The sequence below is a fragment of the Anomaloglossus baeobatrachus genome, chromosome 4 (assembly GCF_048569485.1).
Source record: "Anomaloglossus baeobatrachus isolate aAnoBae1 chromosome 4, aAnoBae1.hap1, whole genome shotgun sequence".
NCBI classification, from domain to species: domain Eukaryota; kingdom Metazoa; phylum Chordata; class Amphibia; order Anura; family Aromobatidae; genus Anomaloglossus; species Anomaloglossus baeobatrachus.
The window spans coordinates 222,026,721-222,052,174 of NC_134356.1; the positions used below are offsets into that span (position 1 = coordinate 222,026,721).

At 44.2% G+C, this 25,454-nt stretch overlaps 1 protein-coding gene across 2 annotated transcripts in view; it reads right to left on the minus strand.

Annotated features, from left to right (window-relative positions):
- Positions 1–19,106: 19,106 nt before the first annotated feature.
- CCDC87 (coiled-coil domain containing 87) overlaps positions 19,107–25,454 on the minus strand; it is a 99,369-nt gene continuing 93,021 nt past the window's right edge. The window contains exons 20-21 of one of the 2 annotated variants that reach the window (XM_075344682.1): positions 25,235–25,377; positions 19,107–20,667 (exon numbers count right to left, since the gene is read on the minus strand). In XM_075344682.1, the coding sequence (XP_075200797.1) occupies positions 20,536–20,667; positions 25,235–25,377 (275 nt within the window). In that variant the 3' untranslated portion in view covers positions 19,107–20,535. The remainder of the gene's footprint in view (positions 20,668–25,234; positions 25,378–25,454) is intronic. The other variant, XM_075344683.1, reaches the window with a different exon arrangement.

Sequence of the window (25,454 nt, forward strand, 5' to 3'; positions counted from 1 at the left end):
ATTTTATATATAAATCAAATTAAACATTATTTTCTGTCCACCTATTTTGGACCACCTTATATATATATGAATGTATGCCACATTTGTGTGTGTAAATATATATATATATATATTTACCCACACAAATGTGGCATACATTCATATTGAATCCTTACTCTCCAGGATCAGTGGGATAAGCCATGTTGTTCTACTGTAGGTTATAGAGACGTTCCCTTCTGATATGTCTTCAGCTGACCTTAGCTTCTTGAGTTGTTTTGACTAGCAGATAAGAAATTGTCATGCGGTACCATGAGGTGACTATGCTTCTCTAAGCTAAATGAGAAATATTGCGTAATACATGTTATTGCAGCCCTGTCTGGTTGGTTTATATTTAGTTACAGCTCCTTATAGAATATAAACCAAGGGGAACATCCTTTCAGGTGATCTTGCTGCAGAATGTCTGTGTCTGACGCCAGCGTCTCCTTTTTCATCCTCCTCCCCTTTCCATAGAATTTTATGGGTGGCAACTGTCAACTGCTATCGCAGTAAAAGGGAAGTTTGTATTCACTGAAGTTAGATTTTACACATTGAGAATAAAAAAATCATTCCTTGAGGAGAAAGAAGCAGATTTCTCTGATAAGATGTACTAAAAAGTTTCTTATTTTCATGTGTGTAACTGATGTATGAAAAAAAAAAAATTAAAATGATGGTTATTGTTCAAAGGATGTGTCTTGGATTTTCAAAATGGTCTGATTGCAGTATATATGATAAAATAATACAATAACTATTACGTACCCATTCCCCATGCGCTCCAGTGGTCCCCTCTGGTCCTGCAGAGATGACGTGCACCATTCACATGACTGCTGAATTCAAGTACTGGCCTCAGCGCTGACCAGGAACGCGTGTCAGGGTTTAGGGGCTCCACATCTTCATAGGTCTTGTCAGAAGGGATGACTCTGTTGACACATATCACTGCTGTACATTAGATTGGTATATCTAATATATGTGTTATTTTCACTTAGGCGGGCTTTACATGCTGCGACATCACTAGCATCGGCTAGCGATGTCGAGCACGATAGCACACGCCCCCGTCGGTGGCACGATATGTGGTGATCGCTGCCGTAGCGAACATTATCGCTACGGCAGCGTCACACGCACATACCTGCTCTGCGACGTCGCTGTGACCTGGAGAGCCATATTCAGCTCAGAGAGGGTCAGGAGTCACATTCAGCTCTGAGAGAAGTTCGTGAGCCACATCCAGCCACCGCCCCCTCACAGTACTGGCACCCAGAGCCTGGAATAATGACAGCCAAAGCTTTTCTACAGAAATCACACCAAGGTAGCACACTAAGATCCAGGGGTTCCTACCTTACCCCATCCAGATCTGCTCTTCTGTGTGGGTCTACTAACAAAAGTCACCATTTGGAGACCTTCTATTCATAGCTGTTTGCTAGACCTAGTGCTTATGCACTAAGCTGGAAGACAGCTGCGAGCCACAAATCACAGGCCCGCGAATCACATGTGGCTCCTGAGCCACAGGTTGGGGACCGCTGTTCTAAGGACATCAGTGCCAAAATTGTTGGCCTGCACAAGGCTGGGATGGGCTACAGGACAATATGCAAGCAGCTTGGTGAGAAGGCAACAAGTGTTAGTACAATTATTAAAAAATGGAAGAAACATAAGATGACTGTCAATGTTATTTGGTCTGGGACTCCATGCAAGATCTTGCCTCATGGTGTAAGGCTGATTCTGAGAAAAAATCAGCAATCAGTCCAGAACTACATGGGAGGAGCTGGTCAATTACCTTAACACCTTCACAACCATTGACGTACTATTACGTCATTGGTCATGTCCCCCTGGTTACGCGGGCTCCAGCAGCTAGCTTGCGGTAATCCCGCACATGTCTGTTAATCGTATTAGCAGACATGCGTGACTAACAGGTGCGGGTTGATCTCCAATCCACCGGCGACTTTTAACCCCTTAGATTACGCTGTCAAACGCTGACAGCGTGATTCAAAGCGCTGCGGCAGGGATTGCACTACTTCCTGCCGCCATCGGCAGCCCCATGATCATGGGGCCCCAATATGTTACAATGACAGCGTGGAGTCAGATGATGAACCCTGACGCTGTCATGAGTTGGGCACACGAAAAGGGCCGGCACTCACAAGAGGTCAGCATTTCTCTTGATCAGAGTGATGCTGAAGCATCACTCTCATCAGGACAAGCGATTGGACTGTGCAGTGATAAATTCCCCTAGAGGGACTAGTAAAATAGAAAAAGTAAAAACAAAGTTTTAAAAATAAAAAAAACTTAAAAGTTCAAATCACCCACCTTTTGCCCCATTAAACCTAAAACAATTAAATAAAAAAAAAAATACACATATTTGGTATCTCTGAGTTCAGAAATGCCCAATCTATCAAAATATAAAATCAATTAATCAGATCGGTATACGACAAAGAGCTAAAAAAAATTACAAACTCCAAAATTATGTTTTTTTTGGTCACCGCAACATTGCAATAAGATGCACTAACATGTCATCAAAATGTCACATCTGCCCAAAAATTGTACAATTAAAACTGCCAGCTCAAGATGCAAAATATAAGCGATCGTTGAGCCCTAGAGCCCACAAAAATGATAACGCTACAAGTTTCGGAAAATGGCGACAAAAGCTCAATTCTTATTTTCTACAAGCTTCTGAAATTTATTATACCACTTAGATAAGAGTAAAACTATATATGTTTGGTATCTACAAACTTGTACCGACCTGGGGATCATACTGACATGTTAGTTTTATCAAATAGTGAACTTGGTAAATAAAAAAAACAAAAATCATTGTGGAATTTCACTTTTCTCACAAGTTCTCTACATTTGGAATTTTTTTCCCGTTTTATGATAAAATGAATTATGTCATTCAAAAGTACAACTCGTCCCACAAAAAAAAGCTCTCATATAGCAATATTGACACAAAAAAAAAGTTATGGCTCTCGGAAGAAGGGGAGGAAAAAACGAAAATGACAACATAAAATCGTTCGGGGGTGAAGGTGTTAATAGCGCGGGTACCACAGTCTCAAAGATTAGTTAGTTAGTTAGTTACACACTACACCGTCAGGGATTAAAATCCTGCAAGACACGCAAGGTCCCCCTGCTCACGCTACTACATGTCCAAGCCTGTTTGAAGTTGCTGTTATGGTTTGTGGGTGCCATGTCACATTGGCAGAGCCCCTGAGGTGCCAGAACAGTAGAACCCCCCCCCCCCTCCATAAGTAACTTCATTTTTCAAAATACACCTCTGAACAAATTCATCCATGGGTGCAGTGATCATATTGACATCACAGGTGTGTCACAGAATTTAATACTATTTTTATCTCTAAAATTTAGTTTTAACCCCAAATTTTACAGTTCCATACAAGAAAATGGGGAACAATGGCACCAAAATGTATCACAAAATTTCAGATAAGCGTAGCAATACCCCTATATGTGGCTGAGGAGTACTGTTTAGCCACTTGGCGAGACTTGCGAGGGAGGGAAGGAGCGCTATTTGACCCTTGAAGCACAAATTTTCCTTAAATAGTTTGCAGACTCCATATGCAGAGCCCCTAAATGCCAGAAGAGCAGAAATCCCCTCATTTTGGAATTGACAGAAATTTGTGAATTTATCCATGGGTGTGGTGACTATTTTGCTTCCATGGGTGTTTTCCAGAAACAAGCAGCAATGGATGTTGCTAAGGAAAAATTGAAAATCTGCCATTACAGTTTCCGTACATTGTAGTGTCCATAGATTGTGCCCAGCTGGTGCTTCAGGAGACACAAATTTGGTAAATTAAGGAGGCTTTTCTCACTACAGAAATGTGAAACATGTGGACTCTAGATGTGGTTTAGGCACACTGTGTGGCTCAGAAAGGAGATAGGCATTTGGATTTTGGAGCACAGATTTTGCTGAGTTTTAATTTTTGGGGGAAGCCATAGCTCTTTTCTAGAGCCTTTGGGTTACCAGTAATGTTGAAGCCCCCTATATTTCCATTGGCAAATGATTGACAGAAGATAGACCTAAGTGGAGGCTTAATTTTTTTTGTGGAATGAGTTGAAGCTTTTATTGGGACCATTTTACATGGCATTTTGAATCACATTTATCCTGTTTTCTAGGCTGAGCACTTACTTTGGGGTTTTCATCTAAATCTCCAAATGACGTAATTCAGATGAAAAGACTTTGCCTTCAAAGACTAAAGGCCTCTTTACACACTGCGATATCGGTACCGATATCGCCATCGTGCGTACCCGCCCTCATCGGTTGTGTGACACGGGCAAATCTCTGCTCGTGTCGCACAACATCGCCCAGACCCATCACACAGACTTACCTTCCCTGCGACGTCGCTGTGACCGGCGAACCGCCTCCTTTCTAAGCGACGTCACAGCAGCGTCACTGAACCGCCACCCAATAGAAGCGGAGGGGCGGAGATGAGTGGGACGAACATCCCACCCACCTCCTTCCTTCCGCACTGTGGCCGGGAGGCAGGTAAGGAGAGCTTCCTCGTTCCTGCGGTGTCACACGGAGCGATGTGTGCTGCCGCAGGAACGAGGAACAACTTCGTTACTGCTGCAGTAACGATATTTGAGAATGGACCCCCATGTCACCGATGAGCGATTTTGCACGTTTTTGCGACGATGCAAAATCACTCATAGGTGTCACACGCAACTGCATCCCTACAGCGGCCGGATGTGCGTCACAAAATCCGTGACCCCAACGAGATCGCTGTAGCGATCTCGTAGCGTGTAAAGCCCGCTTAAGTCCAGAATCTGCCACAATGAGCATGTCCATGACACGGCAGCTCCCTATTGGTGGTCCAGTGTCAGCAGACCTGATGACGTGTCCTCACCAGATTGGCTGGCGGGTGATGTCACCGCTGACTGGGCGTGACATTTGGGGGCATGGCTTAATCTTTTAAGCTGCGTCCAGGAGCATGGCAGCGCCCGCTGATCATTATATGTTGGTGTGTGTGTGTGGCTGTGCACCATTACAGTGTCATATGCTAATGCCCTTTAGCTGTTACTGCTATACTGCAGTCTTGTTCCAGTGAGAGTCTACTCCACATTAGTATAGACTGCTTAGGTAAAAGTCCTAGGTAGCTCCAGTATCGTGAGAGGGTTACTGTCATGCTGGGTGTGGGGAGAGACACCCAGCAAGTGCACTCCGGGGAATACAGAAAGCTATAACGCAAAGAGGGGGGGACCAAGGGCTCCTGCGCTGACCCTGATACTGGGGGGCCCTGCGGTTACTCTCAAACCACAGGTACCTATAATGGTTAGGAGTTGTGGCCCACCAACGTGCCCCTGTCTCCTAGCCAGACCTTAGGACTAAATCCCACCTCCCACCAATCCACAGGGGAGAAAACAAACACAAAAATAACCAGCAAAAGGGGAAACAGTGAAAAACAACAACTTATCCTTGAGATGAAATCTTCAAAAAACACAGCTACAGTAGTCTGAAGCAACATGCACACCAGAGAAATCAACTACTCCAAGTGAAGAGTATAACCTGCACTGGAGAATTGAGAGGCCCAACCTTATAAAGGCCCTTAATTACCAGCTGGCGGAAAGACTCTTCAAATCTGGCAATGAACAGAAAAGAAACCTAAATCCAGCCCTTAAAGGGACAGCATCCATTAATGTCTGGACGATCGCCGGGCCGTTCTGCACCTGGTCCCAGTAGCAGTACCTGAAGGTCCAGACACATCCATGACAGTTACTCCATGTGCTGGTCCGGTGACTCAGGCAAGTAATTTCGTGCACGGCCTGGGTAAGCTCAGGTCTGCTCAAGGGACTTAGCAAACAGGTCAGGCATGCTAGTTACACAGTGTATATACCTCTTTACATTTTAGTTCTCTTCCTAGAGAGTATCCTCTGTGCAGTCAACAGAGGTTACCGCGACTATATTATTTATTTGCATATTCCCAACACTCTTGCACCCCTCCAATCTATCCTAAACATTGCGGCCCGCTTAATCCACCTCTCCCCTCGCTATTCCCCAGCGTCACCACTCTGCCAATCCCCTCACTGGCTTTCCATCACCCAACCACTCCAGTTCAAAACATTAACCATGACATACAAAGCCATCCACAACCTGTCTCCTCCTTACACCTGTGATTTAGTCTCCCGGTACCTACCTGCATGCAACCTCAGATCCTCACAAGATCTCCTTCTCTACTCCTCTCTTATCTCCTCTTCCCACAATCGCGTACAAGATTTCTCCCAAGCCTCTCCCATACTCTGGAACGCCCTACCTCAGCACATCAGACTCTCCACTACCGTGGAAAGCTTCAAAACGAACCTCAAGACCCATCTCCCAACAAACCTACAATAACCCGCAGTCCAATACATCATTGCGCAACCAGCTCTGTCCTCACCTATTGTACCATCACCCATTCCCTGTAGACTGTGAGCCCTCGCGGGCAGGGTCCTCTCTCCTCCTATACCAGTCTGTTTTGTATTGTTAATGATTGTTGTACGTATACCCTCTTTCACTTGTAAAGCGCCATAGAATAAATGCCGCTATAATAATAAATAATAATAATAATATTCCCTGCGACGTAAACAGGGAGTACTGCTGTTCCGGTATACTATAGTGTGTGCATTAACACAAGTCAGAGTGGAACATTATTATTATTTTACTTCTGCTTAGTCCTGTGGGTAACTTAGCCGCAGCTCTACTTCACTGCATCGTGGACCCCGGGTTACGGTTGCAAACATTATTATTTAAAATATTTGCAATCCGTCACCCACAACACCTATAATCAGTTTCGAGGGTCTTATAAACTGCATTAGATTTCAGGAAAACTATATAGCAAAAAATTATAAACACCACACACTTCAACGATAAATCTTCAAATAAATTACCCCAAGAAACCAGCCTTGTGCTATGGATCATGCAAAATAGATATGAAGACAGCGTGGGGTGTCCCAGACCCCATTAATAGGTTCTAGGGTTAAGTTTCATTTTACATAAAAATTATTTCATGTTTGGTGATTCATTCTATTTACAGCTGAAGGGGACTGCTATGGGGTCAAATGTAGCCCTCCCTATGCAAACTATTTTCTGTCACATTTTGAAGATCAAAAGGTCTATAGCCATCCTCACTTGAAAAATACCTTGATATGGCTCCGTTATAAAGATAGATCTGGAAGGGTGATTCTAAATATTTTCATGATTTTGTTTTTCCATGTATTAACTCTAGGAACCCTGATATTTCCATTTCCTCACATGTTGACAGGAATGAGGTTAACTTCCTGGATGTACTAATTACCAAAACTCCCACTGGCAATCTTTTCTATTATGATCCAGTAACCGTGGAAGATTACAAAAAACTCCCATTAGTGGAAAAACACCAAGAACAACAAGAGTAGTTGGAACCTGGGCTGACCGCAATCCCCTAACTATCAGACCACATTATAAGTAGCCGTGGATCGTTCCTAAACACCTAGACGCATCGTCACAGCCTGAGAAACTAGCTACGCCTCACAGATAGAAATAAGGAAATCTACCTTGCCTCAGAAAAGTCCCCAAAGAAGTAGACAGCCCCCGACATATAAAGATTACGGTGATGTAGGAAAACATGATACACAGATAGGAAAAATAGATTTAGCAAAAGCGAGGCCCGACTAACTAGATACAAAGGAAAGGAAAGGAAACTAATTGTGGTCAGTACAAAATCCCTACATAAAAATACCAATCTCCTGATAGTAAAAATGTCCCTGGAGGTCGAATGATCTCACCCCCACTATATCATATACTCTTGTAAATAATGGGAGAACAAAATACCAAAAAGATCACAAAAATAAAAAAGTGCAAATAATCAAGTTAGACAGGGAGGGACTCCCTTTTCTTGCAGCCGAGCTAGCAAAGGGGGAACCCCCATGCTCACCACACAAGAGAAACAAAACTTCGTTTGCAAGAAAAAAATACAAAACCAAGAAAAACAAACACCCAAAGGTGTAAACAAAAAAACTAACACACTTATCTGCAGAAGTCTTGCTCAGTCAAACAGGGAAGGACAGAACTCCAAGCCAGGTTCAGAGACTGAGGAAAATTCAATTATAACCAGAACCAGCAAGGCAAAAAGTGCTCTCCTATATACACCAGGCTTGTCTGCAATAGGACTTCCTTAATTCCCAATTAACGCTGACACCTGTCTGAGTCACAGGCTCAGACTTAGCTCCACTACCATTCCTGGCCACCAGAGGGAGCTCCAAAACAGCACCCACACAGACGACATTCACAACACTTTCCACTGACATATTTAGAAAGCCCATTTTCTGCAATAGCTTATTAATGTAAAATAGCAATCACCAAATTGGTCAAGTAGTCCCTTCCCAAAACTAATTTTTGTATGATTGATAGGATTGTTAGAGAGCCATCTATCAAATAAGTATGTCTACATGAAATGAGTACCCAATTTCACCATTGGAGATATCCCCTGTCAATTTTACATCATATTTTGAGGAACACTCCCAATGCATGGTATCATCAACTCTCTACACCCCGATTGCCATTTGTTAATACCTATCATCATCTGTTGCCCAAGATTCACTATTTTATGTAAATACTGGTCTATATTGACTCTGACTTACCTTCAAGTTCCTAAATTTCAATTACCACCATTAATCTGTTATAAACAAGTTAAAGTTAAACACTGGAAGTTAAGCATTGGTTAAAGCCAACATTAGGCCATTGACACCTACATCAAAACAGCTTACTCTCACCTCAGTGAAACACAGCACATATCCATGTATTGGATGTAGCCAGTATTCAAAATGTATTAAAAGGGATCGCATTGTACACCCCCATACAGGATGGGTCTATTATGCAAGACAATTTTTTACATGTGATTCAACATTTGTGGTATTTGTACATTTGGCACTTTAGTAGTCTATGTTTATTATTAATATAATTTGTCACATACTATATTTTTCTCTCTTTGTGTCATACTTTGTGGATTCTCGTTTTTTTGCATTTTTTAAGTCAATGATTGGGCAGATTTTTTTGCTATTGACACACTACATCCAAAAATGTTGTTTTAACTCCAGTGAGAACCATTCAGAGACTACGAATGACTCTCACTGGGGTGCCTGCACACATCATGTAATGAATCAAGCCTGTGCTTTGTGGTCGTTTCACGAACGATGAATAAAGCCTGTGCTTTGTGGTCGTTGTTTCACGAATGACACATCCGAACACTCGCGATACTCGGTTGAGCACCGCGAGTACCCAATGCTTGATCGAGTACCGGGGTGCTTTGGGGATTGTAATGCTTCCAATGGCATCGAAAACATTTCCAATGGCAGCCGGAACATTTCGAGAGTAGAGGGAAGAATGGATTCAATAAAATAACTTCAAAATGCTTGATGCAAAACATAACAACATCGGTAATAAAGCTAAAGTTGAAAAGAGGATGGCTTCTACAAGTGGATAATCATCCTAAATACATGACAAAATCCACAATAGACCAACTCAAAAGGCACAAGCTAAAGATTTAACAATGGCCCTCACAGTCCCCTGACCTGATCATCTTTGAAAATCTGCAGCTAGACCTCAAAAGAGTAGTGCATGGAAGACGACTCAGAAATCTCACAGAACTGGAAAACGTTTCCAAGGAAGAATGGATGAAAATCCCTCAAATAAGAATTGAAAGACTTTTGGCTGGCTATTCAAAGCATTTACAAGCTGTGATACTTGCCAAAGGGGGTAGTACTAGGTACTAACCATGCGGGGTCCTCAACTCTTGCATCAGTCCATTTTCCTTTTTTGTTAATTTAAAAATATAAAAGTTGAAAATATATATATTTTTTGCCTAAGATAAAAAGGAAGTGTGTCATCTTTAACTTTTAGCCTTTTAGATATCATAAATATACGCCATGCGAGCAGGAAGTGACGTGGTCGGTGGGTATGTTGGTGTGTCGGAAGTGTGGCAAGCCACCAAATGTGTGGCATGGAGAGAAAGCAGAAAGGGAGCTGGAAATAGCGACATAATGGGGCATAGAGATATAGTGGATGTCAGAAAAAGTGGTATGTAGCAGAATGGAATAAATGGAGGCAAAAAAAATTCTCCTGCTTTGTGGGACTTCACCATATTCATTTTCAGAGTGCTAGGCAGCTGCTTAGAAGAACTCATGGCTGCTGTTTTTGTCTCAAGGTTAGAGGGGGCTGGAATTTTATAAAGCTGTGAATTTTGCATCACCTGGCCTTTACTTACAATGACAGTGAGCAAACCATAACCACAACAAGCTAATTAAGGTCTGAAACTTTGGTCAAAGTTATTTGAGCACACAAATCTCCAAGGGTGCCCAAACGTTTGCATTGGCTCATTTTCCTTTTTGTAATTTTTCAAATGTAGATGATGAAAATATATTTTATTTTGCCTGAAATATAAAGCACATGTGTCATTTATACGTGCCATTATATGTGGATGTATACTGACCTCATGATGGTTACTATCACACACTTAAAAGATGCTTTATCTTTCTACAAAAAAAAAAAAAAGTTTTTGCATCACCATATTTTGAGAGCTTTAATCTTATACTGTCAGCTACTTTTATTTTTATTTCTTGTTTTTCAACAGTAGTTGATAGTAACTATCTCTCTTTGAGTTTCTGTCTGTCTCTGTCTGTCTGTCTCTGTGTGTCTGTCTCTGTCTGTATCAGTTTCTCTGTCTGTCTCTGTATCAGTCTCTCTGTCTGTCTCTCTCTATCTCTGTGTCTCTATCTCTGTGTCTCTCTCTTTCTCTGTGTCTGTCTGTGTCTGTCTGTCTCTCTCTATCTGTCTGTCTGTCTCGTTCCCCGTCTGTCTCGTTCCCTGTCTGTCTCGTTCCCCGTCTGTATCGTTCCCCGTCTGTCTCGTTCCCCGTCTGTCTCATTCCCTGTCCGTCTCCTTCCAGGGCTGTCTCTTTGCCCGTCTGTCTCTTTCCAGGGCTGTCTCTTTCCAGGGCTGTCTCTTTCCCCATTTGTCTCTTTCCAGGTCTGTCTCTTTCCCCTTCTGTCTCTTTCCCCTTCTGTCTCTTTCCCAGTCTGTCTCTTTCCCAGTCTGTCTCTTTCCCAGTCTGTCTCTGCCCGGCTGTCTCTTTGCCCGGCTGTCTCTTTGCCCGGCTGTCTCTTTGCCCGTCTGTCTCTTTCCCCGTCTGTCTCTTTCCCAGCCTGTCTCTTTCCCAGTCTGTCTCTTTCCTAGTCTGTCTCTTTCCCAGGCTGCCTCTTTGCCCTGGTGTCTCTTTGCCCGGGTGTCTCTTTGCCCGGCTGTCTCTTTCCAGGGCTGTCTCTTTCCAGGGCTGTCTCTTTCCAGAGCTGTCTCTTTCCCCGTCTGTCTCTTTCCAGGTCTGTCTCTTTGCCCTTCTGTCTCTTCCAGGGCTGTCTCTTTGCCCATCTGTCTCTTTGCCCGTCTGTCTCTTTTCCCGTCTGTCTCTTTCCAGGTCTGTCTCTTTGCCCGTCTGTCTCTGTCTCTCTGTCTCTTTCCCCGTCTGTCTCTGTCTGTCTCTTTTTCTCTCTGTCTCTAACCGTCTCCTCACCAACATCTTATTACCTCACACATAAGCTTCTTAAACTAACAGTTTATTTTGTTCTTAGAGCAACCACTGACAGTTGCTATTAATAGCCCGCCATTCAGATTAATGGAGGCAGGATTTTGGAGACTAACTGTAAAGTGCGGGGTTACATTTTCCCATTCAAACATAGTCTATGACGTTCCCTAAGTCACATGAGGCATCTGTGCAAAATTTCGTGATTGTAAATGCGACGGTGCGGATTCCTTTAGCAGACATGTCGCGGGCGGAGGAGGGGACGCTGCGCTCACCACGCTCGGGTCCGGCACTGCTGCTGCTTCGCTTGCTGCTCGGTGGCTCGAGCGGTGGGCCGGATCCGGGGACTCGAGCGGCGCTCCTCGCCCGTGAGTGAAAAGGGGAATGGTTTCGGGGATTTATTGTTCGTGACGCCACCCACGGTTGTGGTGAGGTTGTGACACCACCGCTGCTCTGGACGGGGATCCCGGGAGCGATGACAGGGAGCAGCTTGGATTTTGTTTTCCCCCTCTGTGGGTAGGGGGTTGGTTGTCCCGGGGGTGAGGGAGGAATGGCAGGTGGGTTACGGGGCCTGGTGAGGTGCAGGGTTGCGGGGGCAGCGCGGTGCCGCACGGCACGGTGGTACTCACTCGGCCAATGATGAATGCAAAGTCTACGGTAAAACAAACGGCTGGATGGACGGGTCCCACAGACGGCTGCAGTGGTTCTTCTCCCGGTAGGTTGGCGGTGACTGCCTTTCCCTGCACCTGTGTTATGTTCTCGGTTCTGGTGGCTTCCCACCGGTAACCCGCTCCCCAGCTTGGATGGATGCTGAGGGAGCCCCTTTTGCCCACAGGCTCTGGCCCTGGGAACTGTAGCCTTGGCGGTGACTGTATTTCCCTTCACGGTTTGAGCGGTTGCCTTCAATCGGGTCTTGACTGCTGGGAAACCCCGGAGGTTTCCTTCGCTAACAGATTTGACCGGTTTTACGGCGACTCCAAGCCTGGTCGGGGTCCGTAGGCCCTGCCGAATGGTGCTGGCTTCTCTTCGCTCCCCGATCCGGTACCGGCAGGCCACCGCCCGTCCCCGCTCCTTACGGTTCACGTCAATCAGCCTCTCCTGCAGAGGGTCACCACCGTCTGCCAACCTTGCTGTATGTGCCCGGGCCACGCACCCGGACACGGTCAGTCTGCTCCACTACCACTTCACTCTCCACTCTCCAAAACTACTCCACTTAACTAACTTCCTTTTCCCGCCTCCAGGACTGTGTACTCCTCGGTGGGTGGGGCCAACCGCCTGGCTCCACCCCCTGGTGTGGACATCAGCCCCTGGAGGGAGGCAACAAGGATTTTTGTCTGACTTTGGTGTGCCTAGTCGGGGTGTGGGTGTGTTGTTGCAGTACCTGTCACGACCTGGCTTGTCCAGGGCGCCACATTCCCCCTTAGTAAAATGCAGACCGTCCGCGGGCTGCCCGTCCATCACCGGTTTTATTTTTTTGTTAACTGCAAAAGAGTAAAAACAACATTTAAAACACAAACATTTTTAGTCCAACTTCCCACAACGGGAGGCACATTCTTAAACGTTGCTAACGGTATATGTTCATTAAACGGTACGGCTTCCGCTCTTCTCCCACCCAAACAACCTGGCCCTGATGCTGCCCCTAAGAGGTGGGCAGCACCCCTTGACTCCAGTCCAGAACCAAGTTGCCCGAGCGGGTATGGTCTCTTTCAGGGGACCCGCATCCATGGGGACCCCTGAAACCCCGGAGGATCGCCACCGGTTACGGTAGTGGCGGGCCTGGGCCATCCCTTTCCTCCAGGCCCATCCTCCAAACCTGCCTCTCCGGAGACGGGAACGGTTTAAGCCAAATATTATTTACATCCCACAAGTTTGTGGTTGCCCTGCAAGTTCCCGGGCTTGTCCATAAGCAGTTCCTTATGCAACGGTTGCAGAAAGTCCCTACGAGGACTAGTTGCCGCCAACGGCCGGTTCAATCACGGTTCCAATCAGATAACTTCTTCGGTTGATTCAATCTTATCATTCAAACACTTTTAACGGTACTGGTGGTCCCAACGGGGACAACTTGCAGCGGGGCTCCGCTGCCATTACTGCTCACTTTCGTCCTCCTCACCCGGCCCTGGGTGGAAGAACACAGGTACCAGCCCCTCCAGCGCATAGCAGGCGTGACGAGGAAGGGCCGCCCGGTATCCATTATTTCCGCTCCGGGGGATGTAAGTGGCCTCCGTGCCATACAGGGCGATGACTCCCTCGTCCTCCTCCGAAACAGGCTCTGTGTCAGGTCCAGGAGTAATGGAAGAAAGGATCCGGCACGATTATATTATAAAAACATCAAAAATCTTTATTTCCATGGTTAAAAAAGTACCTGTGGAGACCAAGCGGTGTACCTCACAAGAGACTTAACGCGTTTCGGACTGCGGTAAAAACAAGAGAGTCCTTAATCATAAGCATTTTCTCTGTGACACAAGACTACTGAAATATGTTACTCCATTAGGTGAACAAAGGGGGGAGAGGAGGAGCAAGGATTCCTTGATTGAAAGAGAAACCAGGTGGGTAAAAGGGATCACATAGAAACATATGAAATCAAATAATCATATAATGTGAATGATATCAAACACTTATTGCAAAAATGTCACCATAAATGCCACAATAAAAATGTATATAAAATACCACATGTGAACAGTGTTATTGGTAATAATTTACAAAAATGACATCAGAAATATCAAAAAATCTTTTTTTTAGAGTAATAATCTATATGTAAAAATGTCATAATGAATGTTATTTAAGGGGATCTCTTCAAATTTTTTATTTTATATTATCGTGAGTTTTTTAATTTCTAATGAAGAGGGAAAAAAAAAAAAACCCGGCATAAATAAACGGGATGATATTTTCTTTAGTGTAAACAGGGAATTCGATTACTCAGAAAATGTAACGTAAGTCTGAGCGATAGTTCAATAGTTCAGACCATCGGGGTACCTGGAATTAAGTTTTAAAATCCATTTTGCTTCTGCAAGAAGAAGAGCCTGAAACCAGTCCCCCCCTCGGGGGGGTTTGGGTACATATTCAATCCCGGTAACAACCAATGTGGAAAAATCTGCCAAGTGGTGCTCGATAAAATGTCTGGTCAGGCCAGATAAGGAGCGTTTCCTAACCGATATGGCATAATTCACAGTAGTAGGATCTGAAGCGGTTGATGGTATTCGGGTGTGTTCTGAGATTCTGGTTCTAAGGGCTCTGGAAGTGCAGCCGACGTAGTCCCTGTGGCATGCCGTACATGTGGCTACATAGATAATATGCGTTGAGGAGCAGTTAATAAAGGAGTTAATAGAAAAATTCTCCCCATGATTCCTCACAATTGACTTGGTATTATGCATGAATTTACAAAGACCACATCGGCTAGACCCACATCTATAAGAACCATAAACGCTGAGCCAGGATTTACTATGTTTTTTAGTGGTGTACATAAGTGTCAGGTCCGGAGTCACTATCACCTGTCCCTGCACCAGGCGGGTTGCCGCCAGCTGCCGCAGTCTCCGGGCTCACCACTCTTTCGGCTACCGTTACGAGGGGGTGTACGTCAGACGGACCAGCAGCAGCGGGGTGCACGGGCAGGGAAGACGGAGGCGGCATGGGGGCCAGGGGTAGACCGGGTCCCTGAGCCGCAACGGCCGGTCCCTTGGGGACACAGGGGCGTGGGTCACCCACCAGCTCCTCCATCATGGCCTCCATTCCGTACACCCGGGCGACCGCAGCTACCTCCTCCACCTCCACGGTCCACTGCTCCATCAGCAGACATATCTGACTCCGGTAGCGCCGGCAGATCCCCGCCGTTCGGGCCCTGAGCCACGCCGCTGTTCCGGGCACCGGCTCCGTAACCTCTGCGTAGCTGGACGGGGCGGACATGTTGGTAGCGGTACTTTCCAGGAACCAGCAGATCGCAGAGTCCTGGCGTCCCTGCCTTTATAGCCGCGGGCTACATGCAGCCAGACGCCATCCGTCCCCCTTAGTCTTTTTCCGGCTCCTCCTCTACAGGGGCGGGGTTTCGGCTTTCACGCCTCCACTGCTCAAGGAGACGCTCGAGCGGGGACTTTTCGCGCCCAAAATGGCGGCCACAAGGCGCACCTCTACCAGACGGCAGAGCGGTAAGATCCTGTTCGTGACACCAAGTTGTCGCGGGCGGAGGAGGGGACGCTGCGCTCACCACGCTCGGGTCCGGCACTGCTGCTGCTTCGCTTGCTGCTCGGTGGCTCGAGCGGTGGGCCGGATCCGGGGACTCGAGCGGCGCTCCTCGCCCGTGAGTGAAAAGGGGAATGGTTTCGGGGATTTATGGTCCGTGACGCCACCCACGGTTGTGGTGAGGTTGTGACACCACCGCTACTCTGGACGGGGATCCCGGGAGCGATGACAGGGAGCAGCTTGGATATTGTTTTCCCCCTCCGTGGGTAGGGGGTTGGTTGTCCCGGGGCCCGGTGAGGGAGGAATGGCAGGTGGGTTACGGGGCCTGGTGAGGTGCAGGGTCGCGGGGACAGCGCGGTGCCGCACGGCACGGTGGTACTCACTCAGCCAATGATGAATGCAAAGTCTCCGGTAAAACAAACGGCTGGATGGACGGGTCCCACAGACGGCTGCGGTGGTTTTTCTCCCGGTAGGTTGGCGGTGACTGCCTTTCCCTGCACCTGTGTTATGTTCTCGGTTCTGGTGGCTTCCCACCGGTAACCTGCTCCCCAGCTTGGATGAATGCTGAGGGAGCCCCTTTTGCCCGCAGGCTCTGACCCTGGGAACTGTAGCCTTGGCGGTGACTGTATTTCCCTTCACGGTTTGAGCGGTTGCCTTCAATCGGGTCTTGACTGCTGGGAAACCCCGGAGGTTTCCTTCGCTAACGGATTTGACCGGTTTTACGGCGACTCCAAGCCTGGTCAGGGTCCGTAGGCCCTGCCGAATGGTGCTGGCTTCTCTTCGCTCCCCGATCCGGTACTGGAGGGCCACCGCCCGTCCCCGGTCCTTACGGTTCACGTCAATGAGCCTCTCCTGCAGACGGTCACCACCGTCTGCCAACCTTGCTGTATGTGCCCGGGCCACGCACCTGGACACGGTCAGTCTGCTCCACTACCACTTCACTCTCCAAAACTACTCCACTTAACTAACTTCCTTTTCCCGCCTCCAGGACTGTGTACTCCTCGGTGGGTGGGGCCAACCGCCTGGCTCCACCCCTTGGTGTGGACATCAGCCCCTGGAGGGAGGCAACAAGGACTTTTGTCTGACTTTGGTGTGCCTAGCCGGGGTGTGGGGTGTGTTGTTTCAGTACCTGTGACGACCTGGCTTGTCCAGGGCGCCACAGGACACACACACACACACACACACACACACACACACATACTGTAGATACACTCAGCTTTATATATTAGATTTCAAATCTTCAAATTGTATTTGTTATTCATTATTTGTTCATTTGTATACTTATTTCAGCCTCTTTATCTATATTCTAGGCCATGATCAGTCTGTGTACCAAATTGTTGGTCTCTTTACAATACAGATGTGTTGCTGCATTTCTACAAAATAAATGTCTTCTTATTTAACTGCAAACAAATCGTGTGTTGTGGTATACTGATTTTCAATGGATTGTATCTTCGACTGAGCACCTACAAATACTTGTTCAGTGTGCTCGCCACTCCTATCCTACCGCTGGATTGTAGGCCAGAGGGAGTCCAAAATTACTCCCTCTTCCTCATTATAGTGAATGTTCTGTCGTGGGTTACATCTGAATCACATATTTCAGAGTTATACATTGAAATGTAAGTCCTCAGCGTAGAATGCAGGATAAATATGAGCTGAGCCTTACTGCAATCTTAGGGAGGCAGAATAAACAAATTAACTGCAGATCAAGAATTTATTTTATTTCCTTCTATGCCATTCACTGTGCGGTATACGTTTTAAGACTGTTTTATTCTTTGGGTCAGTGCGATTACAGCTATACCAGGTTTATACAGGGTTTTTATGTTTGGCGATTATCAATCACACACTAGAAGATGCTTTTTTTTCTACAAAAAAAAGGTTTTGCATCACTATATTTTGAGAGCTATAATTTTTCTAGATTTCTACCCACAGAGTTCCGTCAAGGCTTGTTTTTTTTGCGGGATGAGTTTACCTTTTTATTGGTATCTTTTCTAGGCACATAACTTTTTTTGATCACTTTTAATTCTGATTACTTTTTGGGAGGCAGTATGAACAAAAACCAACAATTCTGAAATTTTTGGGGGCGATTTTTTTTTTGTATGTCATTCACTGTTTGGTTAAAGTGATGATGGCTTTATTCCTTGGGTCAGTACAATTACAGAGATACCACATTTATATTTTTTTATGTTTTGCCTCCTTCACAAGTTAATTGCTCAATGGGGGGTACACAGACATCACTGGGAGGAGCGCAGACATCAACAGACATCACTGGAGGGCGCATAGACATCACTGGAGGGAGCACAGACATCACACTGGGGGGAGGCACAGACATCACTGGGGGAGGCACATACATCACGGGGGAGCACACAGAACTGGAGGTGCTGCACACAGGACTGTGGGGCAGCACTCAGGACTGGGGGGCTGCACACAGGACTAAGGTTGCACACAGGACTAGGGGGGCTGCACACAGGACTGGGGAGCTGCACACAGGACTGGGGGGGCTGCACACAGGACTGGGGGGGGTTTGCACACAGGACTGGGGGGGTTGCACACAGGACTGGGGTGCTGCATACAGAACTGGGGGACTGCATACAGAACTGGGGGGCTGCACACAGGACTAAGGGGGCTGCACACAGGACTGGGAGGGTTGCACACAGGACTGGGGGGCTGCACACACGACTGGGGGGCTGCACACACGACTGGGGGGCTGCATACACGACTGGGGGGCTGCATACACGACTGGGGGGCTGCATACATATCATTATTGCATTGCTATATTCTGACAGCTATAGCTTTTTTTATTTTTTTTCAGCTGATGGAACTTTGTGGAAGCTTATTTTTGTGGGACTAGATGACTTCTTCAGCTATACCATATTTATTTAGATATGACTTTTTGATCGCGTTTTATTCCCTTTTTTTTCCAGTGCAGCTCCTGTGCACACCCGATTGCCAGGACATACCAGTATGTCCACTTGTGGAAACGAATGGCAATATAGGACGTACCACTACATCCAATGTTGGGAAGGAGTTTGTACAGAACAAAATTTAACACGATATTTGAAAATAATATACAGAAGAATTTAATTTCAGCCTATTTTTTGGCCCTCCACAATAGTTAGTCTCTCATGTGGCCCCTTGGGAAAATTATTTGCCACAATGAAAACTGTAAAAGCAAAATCCCCCTAAAAATGGTAACATTGTGTATTTTTTAATGTTTCATACTGCAAATTTTTGTTCAGTTTTTCAGTATATATTTGGTAAAATAAATGGTTAACTTAAACTAAAACACATCCTGCAAAAAAAAAAGTGAGGAAATAATCAAAAGTAATGACTCTGGGATTTTTTCTTCGAATCTTTTAACACAAAAATGGAAAATCGCCCAGTATGAAGAAGTGAAGGTTGCGACTATATGCAGACTTTAAATGTTGTGATAATAACTATAATCGTATAAAATGGCATTTCATGGGAATATATTCAGAGGCGTGAGTTGCTTGAATGTGCACACATAATGTTTTTATGAAGGTATAATATACTATCATAAAACATGAAGGAGAAACACTTAGAATAAAAGCTTAATTTATTTATAGATTTACTTTATTTCCTTCTTCCCCTTAAAAGAGTACAAATAGATTTTGTCCTATACCTAGGTTAACATTACAGCAAAAGTTGCAGCAGAAAGTAGTACTGATAGTGTGCTAGTTGTTCTGGACCTACTGCTCTACTTTACCTACTGCTCTACTGTTTTGGATCTATTAGCATGGCTCAAGTACATGCTGTTCACATCGACAGATTTTTTTTTTTTACTTTTTAAAGATATTAATTTACATCTTATTTCTCACTCATTTTAATCCAATACGTTTACAAACACCTTTCTTATAGGGGTATTCCCACCACAGATATTCCATTCAAGGCTTATCAGCAGGATATGCCATAAAGAGATGTAAGTACTAAATTTGGGACCTGGATTTCAAAAACAAGCCTCTCATGCGTCAATGTGAAGGATGAGGTGGCTGTGTATATATGGCTCTTTCCATTCATTTCTAACAGATTTACAAAAATAGCTGAATTTACTTGCTTGTCTGTTTTCAGAACTTTTATATTAGTCAGTGGAGAAAACAAGAACAGAGCTGTTTGAGCTGGGAATACCCCTTTAAAGGCAATTGGTCGGTAGGATCAACCCTTTTAAGCCATCTATATGAGCATAGATGTCAAAGAACGTTGAATAAAATGATACCTTGATCTTGATCTGTGATCGGAATTCTTATTCCAAAGAAATCTAAATTTTCTTAATATGTAAATAAGCTGTTCAGATCTATGAGCCGCACACAGATCTCGCTGAGAGTCATCCTTAGCTTATTTTAAATTAATGGGGTGATTACCAGTGTAAGACAGATAGCTAAGGAGAGAAGACTGTCAGTCATTACATGTCTCACACTGGTAATGCCCCTTTCATATAACATATGTTTGGGAGGCAGATTCTCAGGGAGATCTATGTCTGGCCCATATCTCTTAACAGCACAATACATATAAGAAAAATGTGGATTTCTCTGGAATAAGACACCGGATCGCAGATTTAAAGGTAGTCTTTAATTCAACTTTCCATGACCTGCATGAGAGTTGATCCTACGGACAGATTCAGTTTATGTAGACAAAAAAGACTGACTGCACTCCTCGACCTGATGTGTGAACAGGTGCATAACTGAACATGACATAAAATACAAAAAAACAGTTTGCACTCTGATAATGCTAAAGTATGGAAACCATGAATTTAATTCAACTTTCCATGACCTGCATGAGAGTTGATCCTACGGACAGATTCAGTTTATGTGTCTCAGTTGTTGGATTCCAATTTACACAGAGATTTTCTAATATTACTTTCCATTAGGTTTTTGCGTCTATCTTGCTGCAGCCAATAGAGCATTTCTGTTTTGTCCCATTTTATCTTGTCAGCATATGGTCTGCCCTGTAATACAAAAAAATGTAAGTGCAAAAAATAAATATTAGTTAAGTACAAGAGATATGAGACACTACTAACTGGTATCGGTATGGAAAAATGGTGACCACCAAAGGAATGGCGATACATTAAAGTACTTGTGTCTGAAGAAAGGAAAAACACAGTAAACAGATAAAAGACATGATATTAACTAAATCTAGCAAATTGCGTAAAACTTTCTAACATAAAGGACCAAAACAAAATACAGCAGATGAAATAAGCATTAACACTTCACCAATTTTTTAAGTAAATATATTTCTAAAGGTGCTATTGACATGAATTTCTCACCAGATGTTAGTAACAACCCATCCAATCCACACAAGCAAAGAAATCAAACCATAGATGGCCAGAAATTAAGGTATGTGTAACAATGAGAATTTATACAAGGAAAACTTATTGAACACATGAATAAAGAGAGGTACAAAAAGAGATACCAGATGAAATGTATCAGTAATTGGAAAGAAATCCCGCCACTTAGTGAAATATAATATCAGCTGGTTTAACTGATGGCCTATGAAAAGGTGTCTCATTATCAAGGTGAAACACATGAAACAACTCATGATGTGTAAAACCAGTGTGCTGTCTGAAGACCTTCACAACTTTAACCCTTTCACGACCGGCCGATTTTTCGCTTTCCGTTTTTTTTTTTCGCCATTCTTTTTCTGAGAGACGTAACTTTTTTATTTTTCAGTCAATATGGTCATGTGAGGGCTCATTTTTTGCGGAACGAGCTGTACTTTTAAATGAAACCATCAGTTTTACCATATTATGTACTAGAAAATGGCAAAAAAATTCCAAATGCTGAAAAATTGCAAAAAAAGTGCGATAGCACTATGGTTTTTGAGATATTTTATTCACTGTGTTCACTATATGGTAAAACTGATGTGTGGGTGTGATGCCTCAGGTCAGTGCGAGTTCGTAGACACCAAACATGTATAGGTTTACTTTTATATAAGGGGTTAAAAAAAAATCGGAAGTTTGTCCGAAAAAAGTGGCGCACATTTTACGCCATATTCCGTGACCCGTAGCGTTCTCATTTTTCGGGATCTTAGGCTCAATGACGGCTTATTTTTTCCGTCTCGAGCTGACGTTTTTAACGGTACCATTTTTGCGCAGATGCTACGTTTTGATCGCCTCTTATTGCATTTTGCGCAAAAGTTGTGGCGACAAAAAAACGTCGTTTTGGCGTTTGGAATTTTTTTGCCGCTACGCCGTTTACTGATCAGATTAATTGATTTTATATTTTGATAGATCGGGCGTTTCTGAACGCGGCGATACCAAATGTGTGTATATTTTTTATTTTTTTAACCCTTTAATTTTTAATGGGGCGAATGGGGGGTGATTTGAACTTTTAGGTTTTTTTGTTTTTTTTTAATTTTTTAAAACTTATTTTTTTACTTTTTTTTTTTATTTTACTAGTCCCCCTAGGGGGCTATTGCGATCAGCATTCCGATCGCTCTGCAGTATCTGCTGATCACAGCTGGAAGGCTGTAAACAGCAGATACGCTGTCTTTCTCTTTTGCTGTGCTCCGGGCACAGCGAAAGTGAAACCAATTCATGTGTAGTACAGGAGTCATCACATGACCCTGTACTACCATGGCAACTATCGGGAGTCACGTGATCGCGTCACGTGACTTCCGGTTTCGGCGGTAAGTAAAACTTTACCGCGATTGCGCTTATAATGGCGCTGTCATGTATTGACAGCGCCATTATAAGGGGTTAATCGGCACGAGCAGATAACGATTCTGCTCGTGCCTAGCAGGCACACATCTCAGCTGTGAAAATCAGCTGAGATGTGTGCCGATCGCGGCATGCTGCCGCCGGAGGACCGCGGGCAGTAACATTATGTCATTTAGGACGTAATTTTACGGCCCGCGGTCGTTAAGGGGTTAATGTTGTAAAACATACTGATTGCTTTAGTTACAGAAGAATTTCTAAACTGCTGAGGGTGCCAGTGAGCACTATTGGGGCCATAATCTGGAAATAGAAAGACAATCATTTATCCATAAACAGCCACAACCAAGTGCTCCTCGCAAGATTTCAGACAGAGGAGTAAAAAGAATTATAAGAAGGGTTGTCCAAGAGCCAAGGACCATCTGCAGAGAGACCTGGAATCATCAGGTAAAAATGTTTAAAATAAAACAATAAATAAATAATGAACCCAATCCCAACCTCCCTGGCCTGTATGCATGCTCACCACGCCAAACTCCATTTCTGAGCAAAAAGCATGTTCAAGTGCGTTTAAGGTTTGCTGACTAAAATTTTAATAACCCTGTGAAATACTGGAGAATATACTTTGGTCAGATGAGACCAAAATTGAACTCTTTTGATGCCATAATACCCACCATGTTTGGAGGCCAAAATACACTGTATATCTCCCCAAAAATAACATACCAACAGTGAAGTCTGTTGGTGGGAACATTATTTTGTGGGGCTGTTTTTCAGCATAGGCACTGACAATCTTCATATAACTGAAGAAAGGAAGAATGGACAAAAGTACTGAGACGTTCTTGATAAAAATCTGCTGCCATCTACCAGGATGATGAGGATGAAATGAGGGAGGACATTTAAACAAGTCAATGTTCCAAAACACATAGCCAATAAAATCTCAGTTGGTTCAGAGAGAGAAAATAATTCTGCTAGAATGGCCTAGCCAGTCACCTGACCTGAATCCTCCTGAAAATGTATGGAAGGAACTAAAGCTCAGATTCATAAAAGGAGCCCACGGAAACTTCAGGATCTGAAGAGTGTTTGTGTGAAAGAATGGGTCATAATCACACCTGAGCAATGCATGCCACTAGTTTCTCCATACAGAAGGCGTCTTGAAGCTGTCATCACCATCAAAGGCTTTTATACAAAGTATTACGTAAATTTCAGTAAACATGTTCAATATTTTTTCCCTGTCACTCCTCATTATTACATATCACTACATTTATGGACATCTATGGTTTTATTTATTTGCCGGTGTGGATTGGACGGATTGTTACTGACATCTGGTGAGAATTACACGTCAATAGCACCTGTAGAAATAGATTTACTTAGAAAATTGGTGACATGTTCAATACTTATTATACCTGCTGTATATAAACCTATCTCACCATGATCTCAAGCATTAATGTAAACGCCCTGTGGTCTGATGTCATCCATGCCTGTAATATGATTTTGTAACTAAAGGTTCCATAGACACTAGACTAATGTCTGCTGAACCTGACTATTTCAACAAGACAGGAGAGAAGGACCAGTTTGTAGGAATTTTAACAGCTGATCCTTTTTTTAGCCACTTACAAAGGAGACTAGCACTGGCTTTCGCCTCTCTGTTGAAAACACATAAATGAGCTCTCGTGTATGGGGCAGCAATGAGTGGGAGCTGACTGCCCAACAAATTTCTGACAGTTATCGCAAGTGCTAGCTGTAGTATCTTCATAAGTGATGACCGAACCCGAACTGTAAAGCTTGGCATTCGTACTGAACAGTAGGTGTTCAGGTCCCAGACCTGGACACAGACTTCTCTGGGAAGTACGTGTTACAGTTCGGGTTCAGCCACCTGGATAATAATAATTAAAAAAAAGGGATAAAGCAGGAGCAATATACTTACCGAGCCTCCCTGCGGTGGTAACGCTACTTCCGGGTTGGCTCATCAGTGCTCATACATATTCACTGCTTTCCCTGACCACCAGCAGCTCTGATTGGCTGCCGGTAGACCACGCCCGCACCATGTTTAACAGCGCATGTGATCTGACACTCAGAGCTCTGCTGCATCTAACACTCTCAGCTCTGCTGCATCTGACAATGAGGTGAATGAGGTAAGGTCACTGAGTTCACTAAGTTCATCTCAGGTCAGGTTATTTGAGTTCACAGGTGTGGAGACACCTGGAGGTTTTACCAGAGTTCAAAGCCTGCGACGTCACAGCTCTCAGCTGTGGCTCAGTCAGTATCTGCCTGTAGTTGCAACAGAACAATCATGTTCTGCCCTGCTGTCATTCCAGTATCTATGTAGCAGTGTTGGGATCGTCGTGGGATGTCGTGTTTGTGAATTTACGCCAGATCTGGGTATGTTGTGGTAATAAAATAAGAACTAAAATAAAGGATTTTTCTCAGTGTTTATTTCTTTTGACTTACAGGATTAGTGATGGTGGGTCTAATAGACCTCTACTCATCACTAATTCTGGGCTTAGTGACAGCTGTTCGCTGTCATTAAGCCTTATTACCCTGTTTGTCACCGCACTAGGGCAATCAGATAAAGCCAGGTAAAACACTGGCATTGTCACATCTAATGGATGTGACAACTCCAGGGCAGTTGCAGGCTGCTATTCTTAGCTTGCGGGGTCCCAATAACCTTATAATTTACAAAAAAAATAATAATTTGGCTTTAGTCTAGATTATAGACCGCCACTGTGGAGGATTGAAAGCTACAGTATATGTACTACCATTTTTATTTGTGTGCAGACTTATGCGTTCTCATGATTACAGACTACAAATAAGTAGTCGGTAACGAAGACATACTCAGCTCTTCATTGCCTATTTATATAAAACTCACCTTGTAGCTGACTGTGTCATTAAACTTCTTCTTTATAACGTGTAATACTTTATAGATTGCAGGTTCTAAATCTGCCATTTGCTTGTATAACTCTTTTCTTTTCCTACTCTCATCCATTCTTGCCATGGCCGTTCCTTCATACCCTGAATAAAAAATATTACTTTATAGATATATATTTTGTCACGTTAATAAGCATGGTGTTTACCATTATATATTTTCT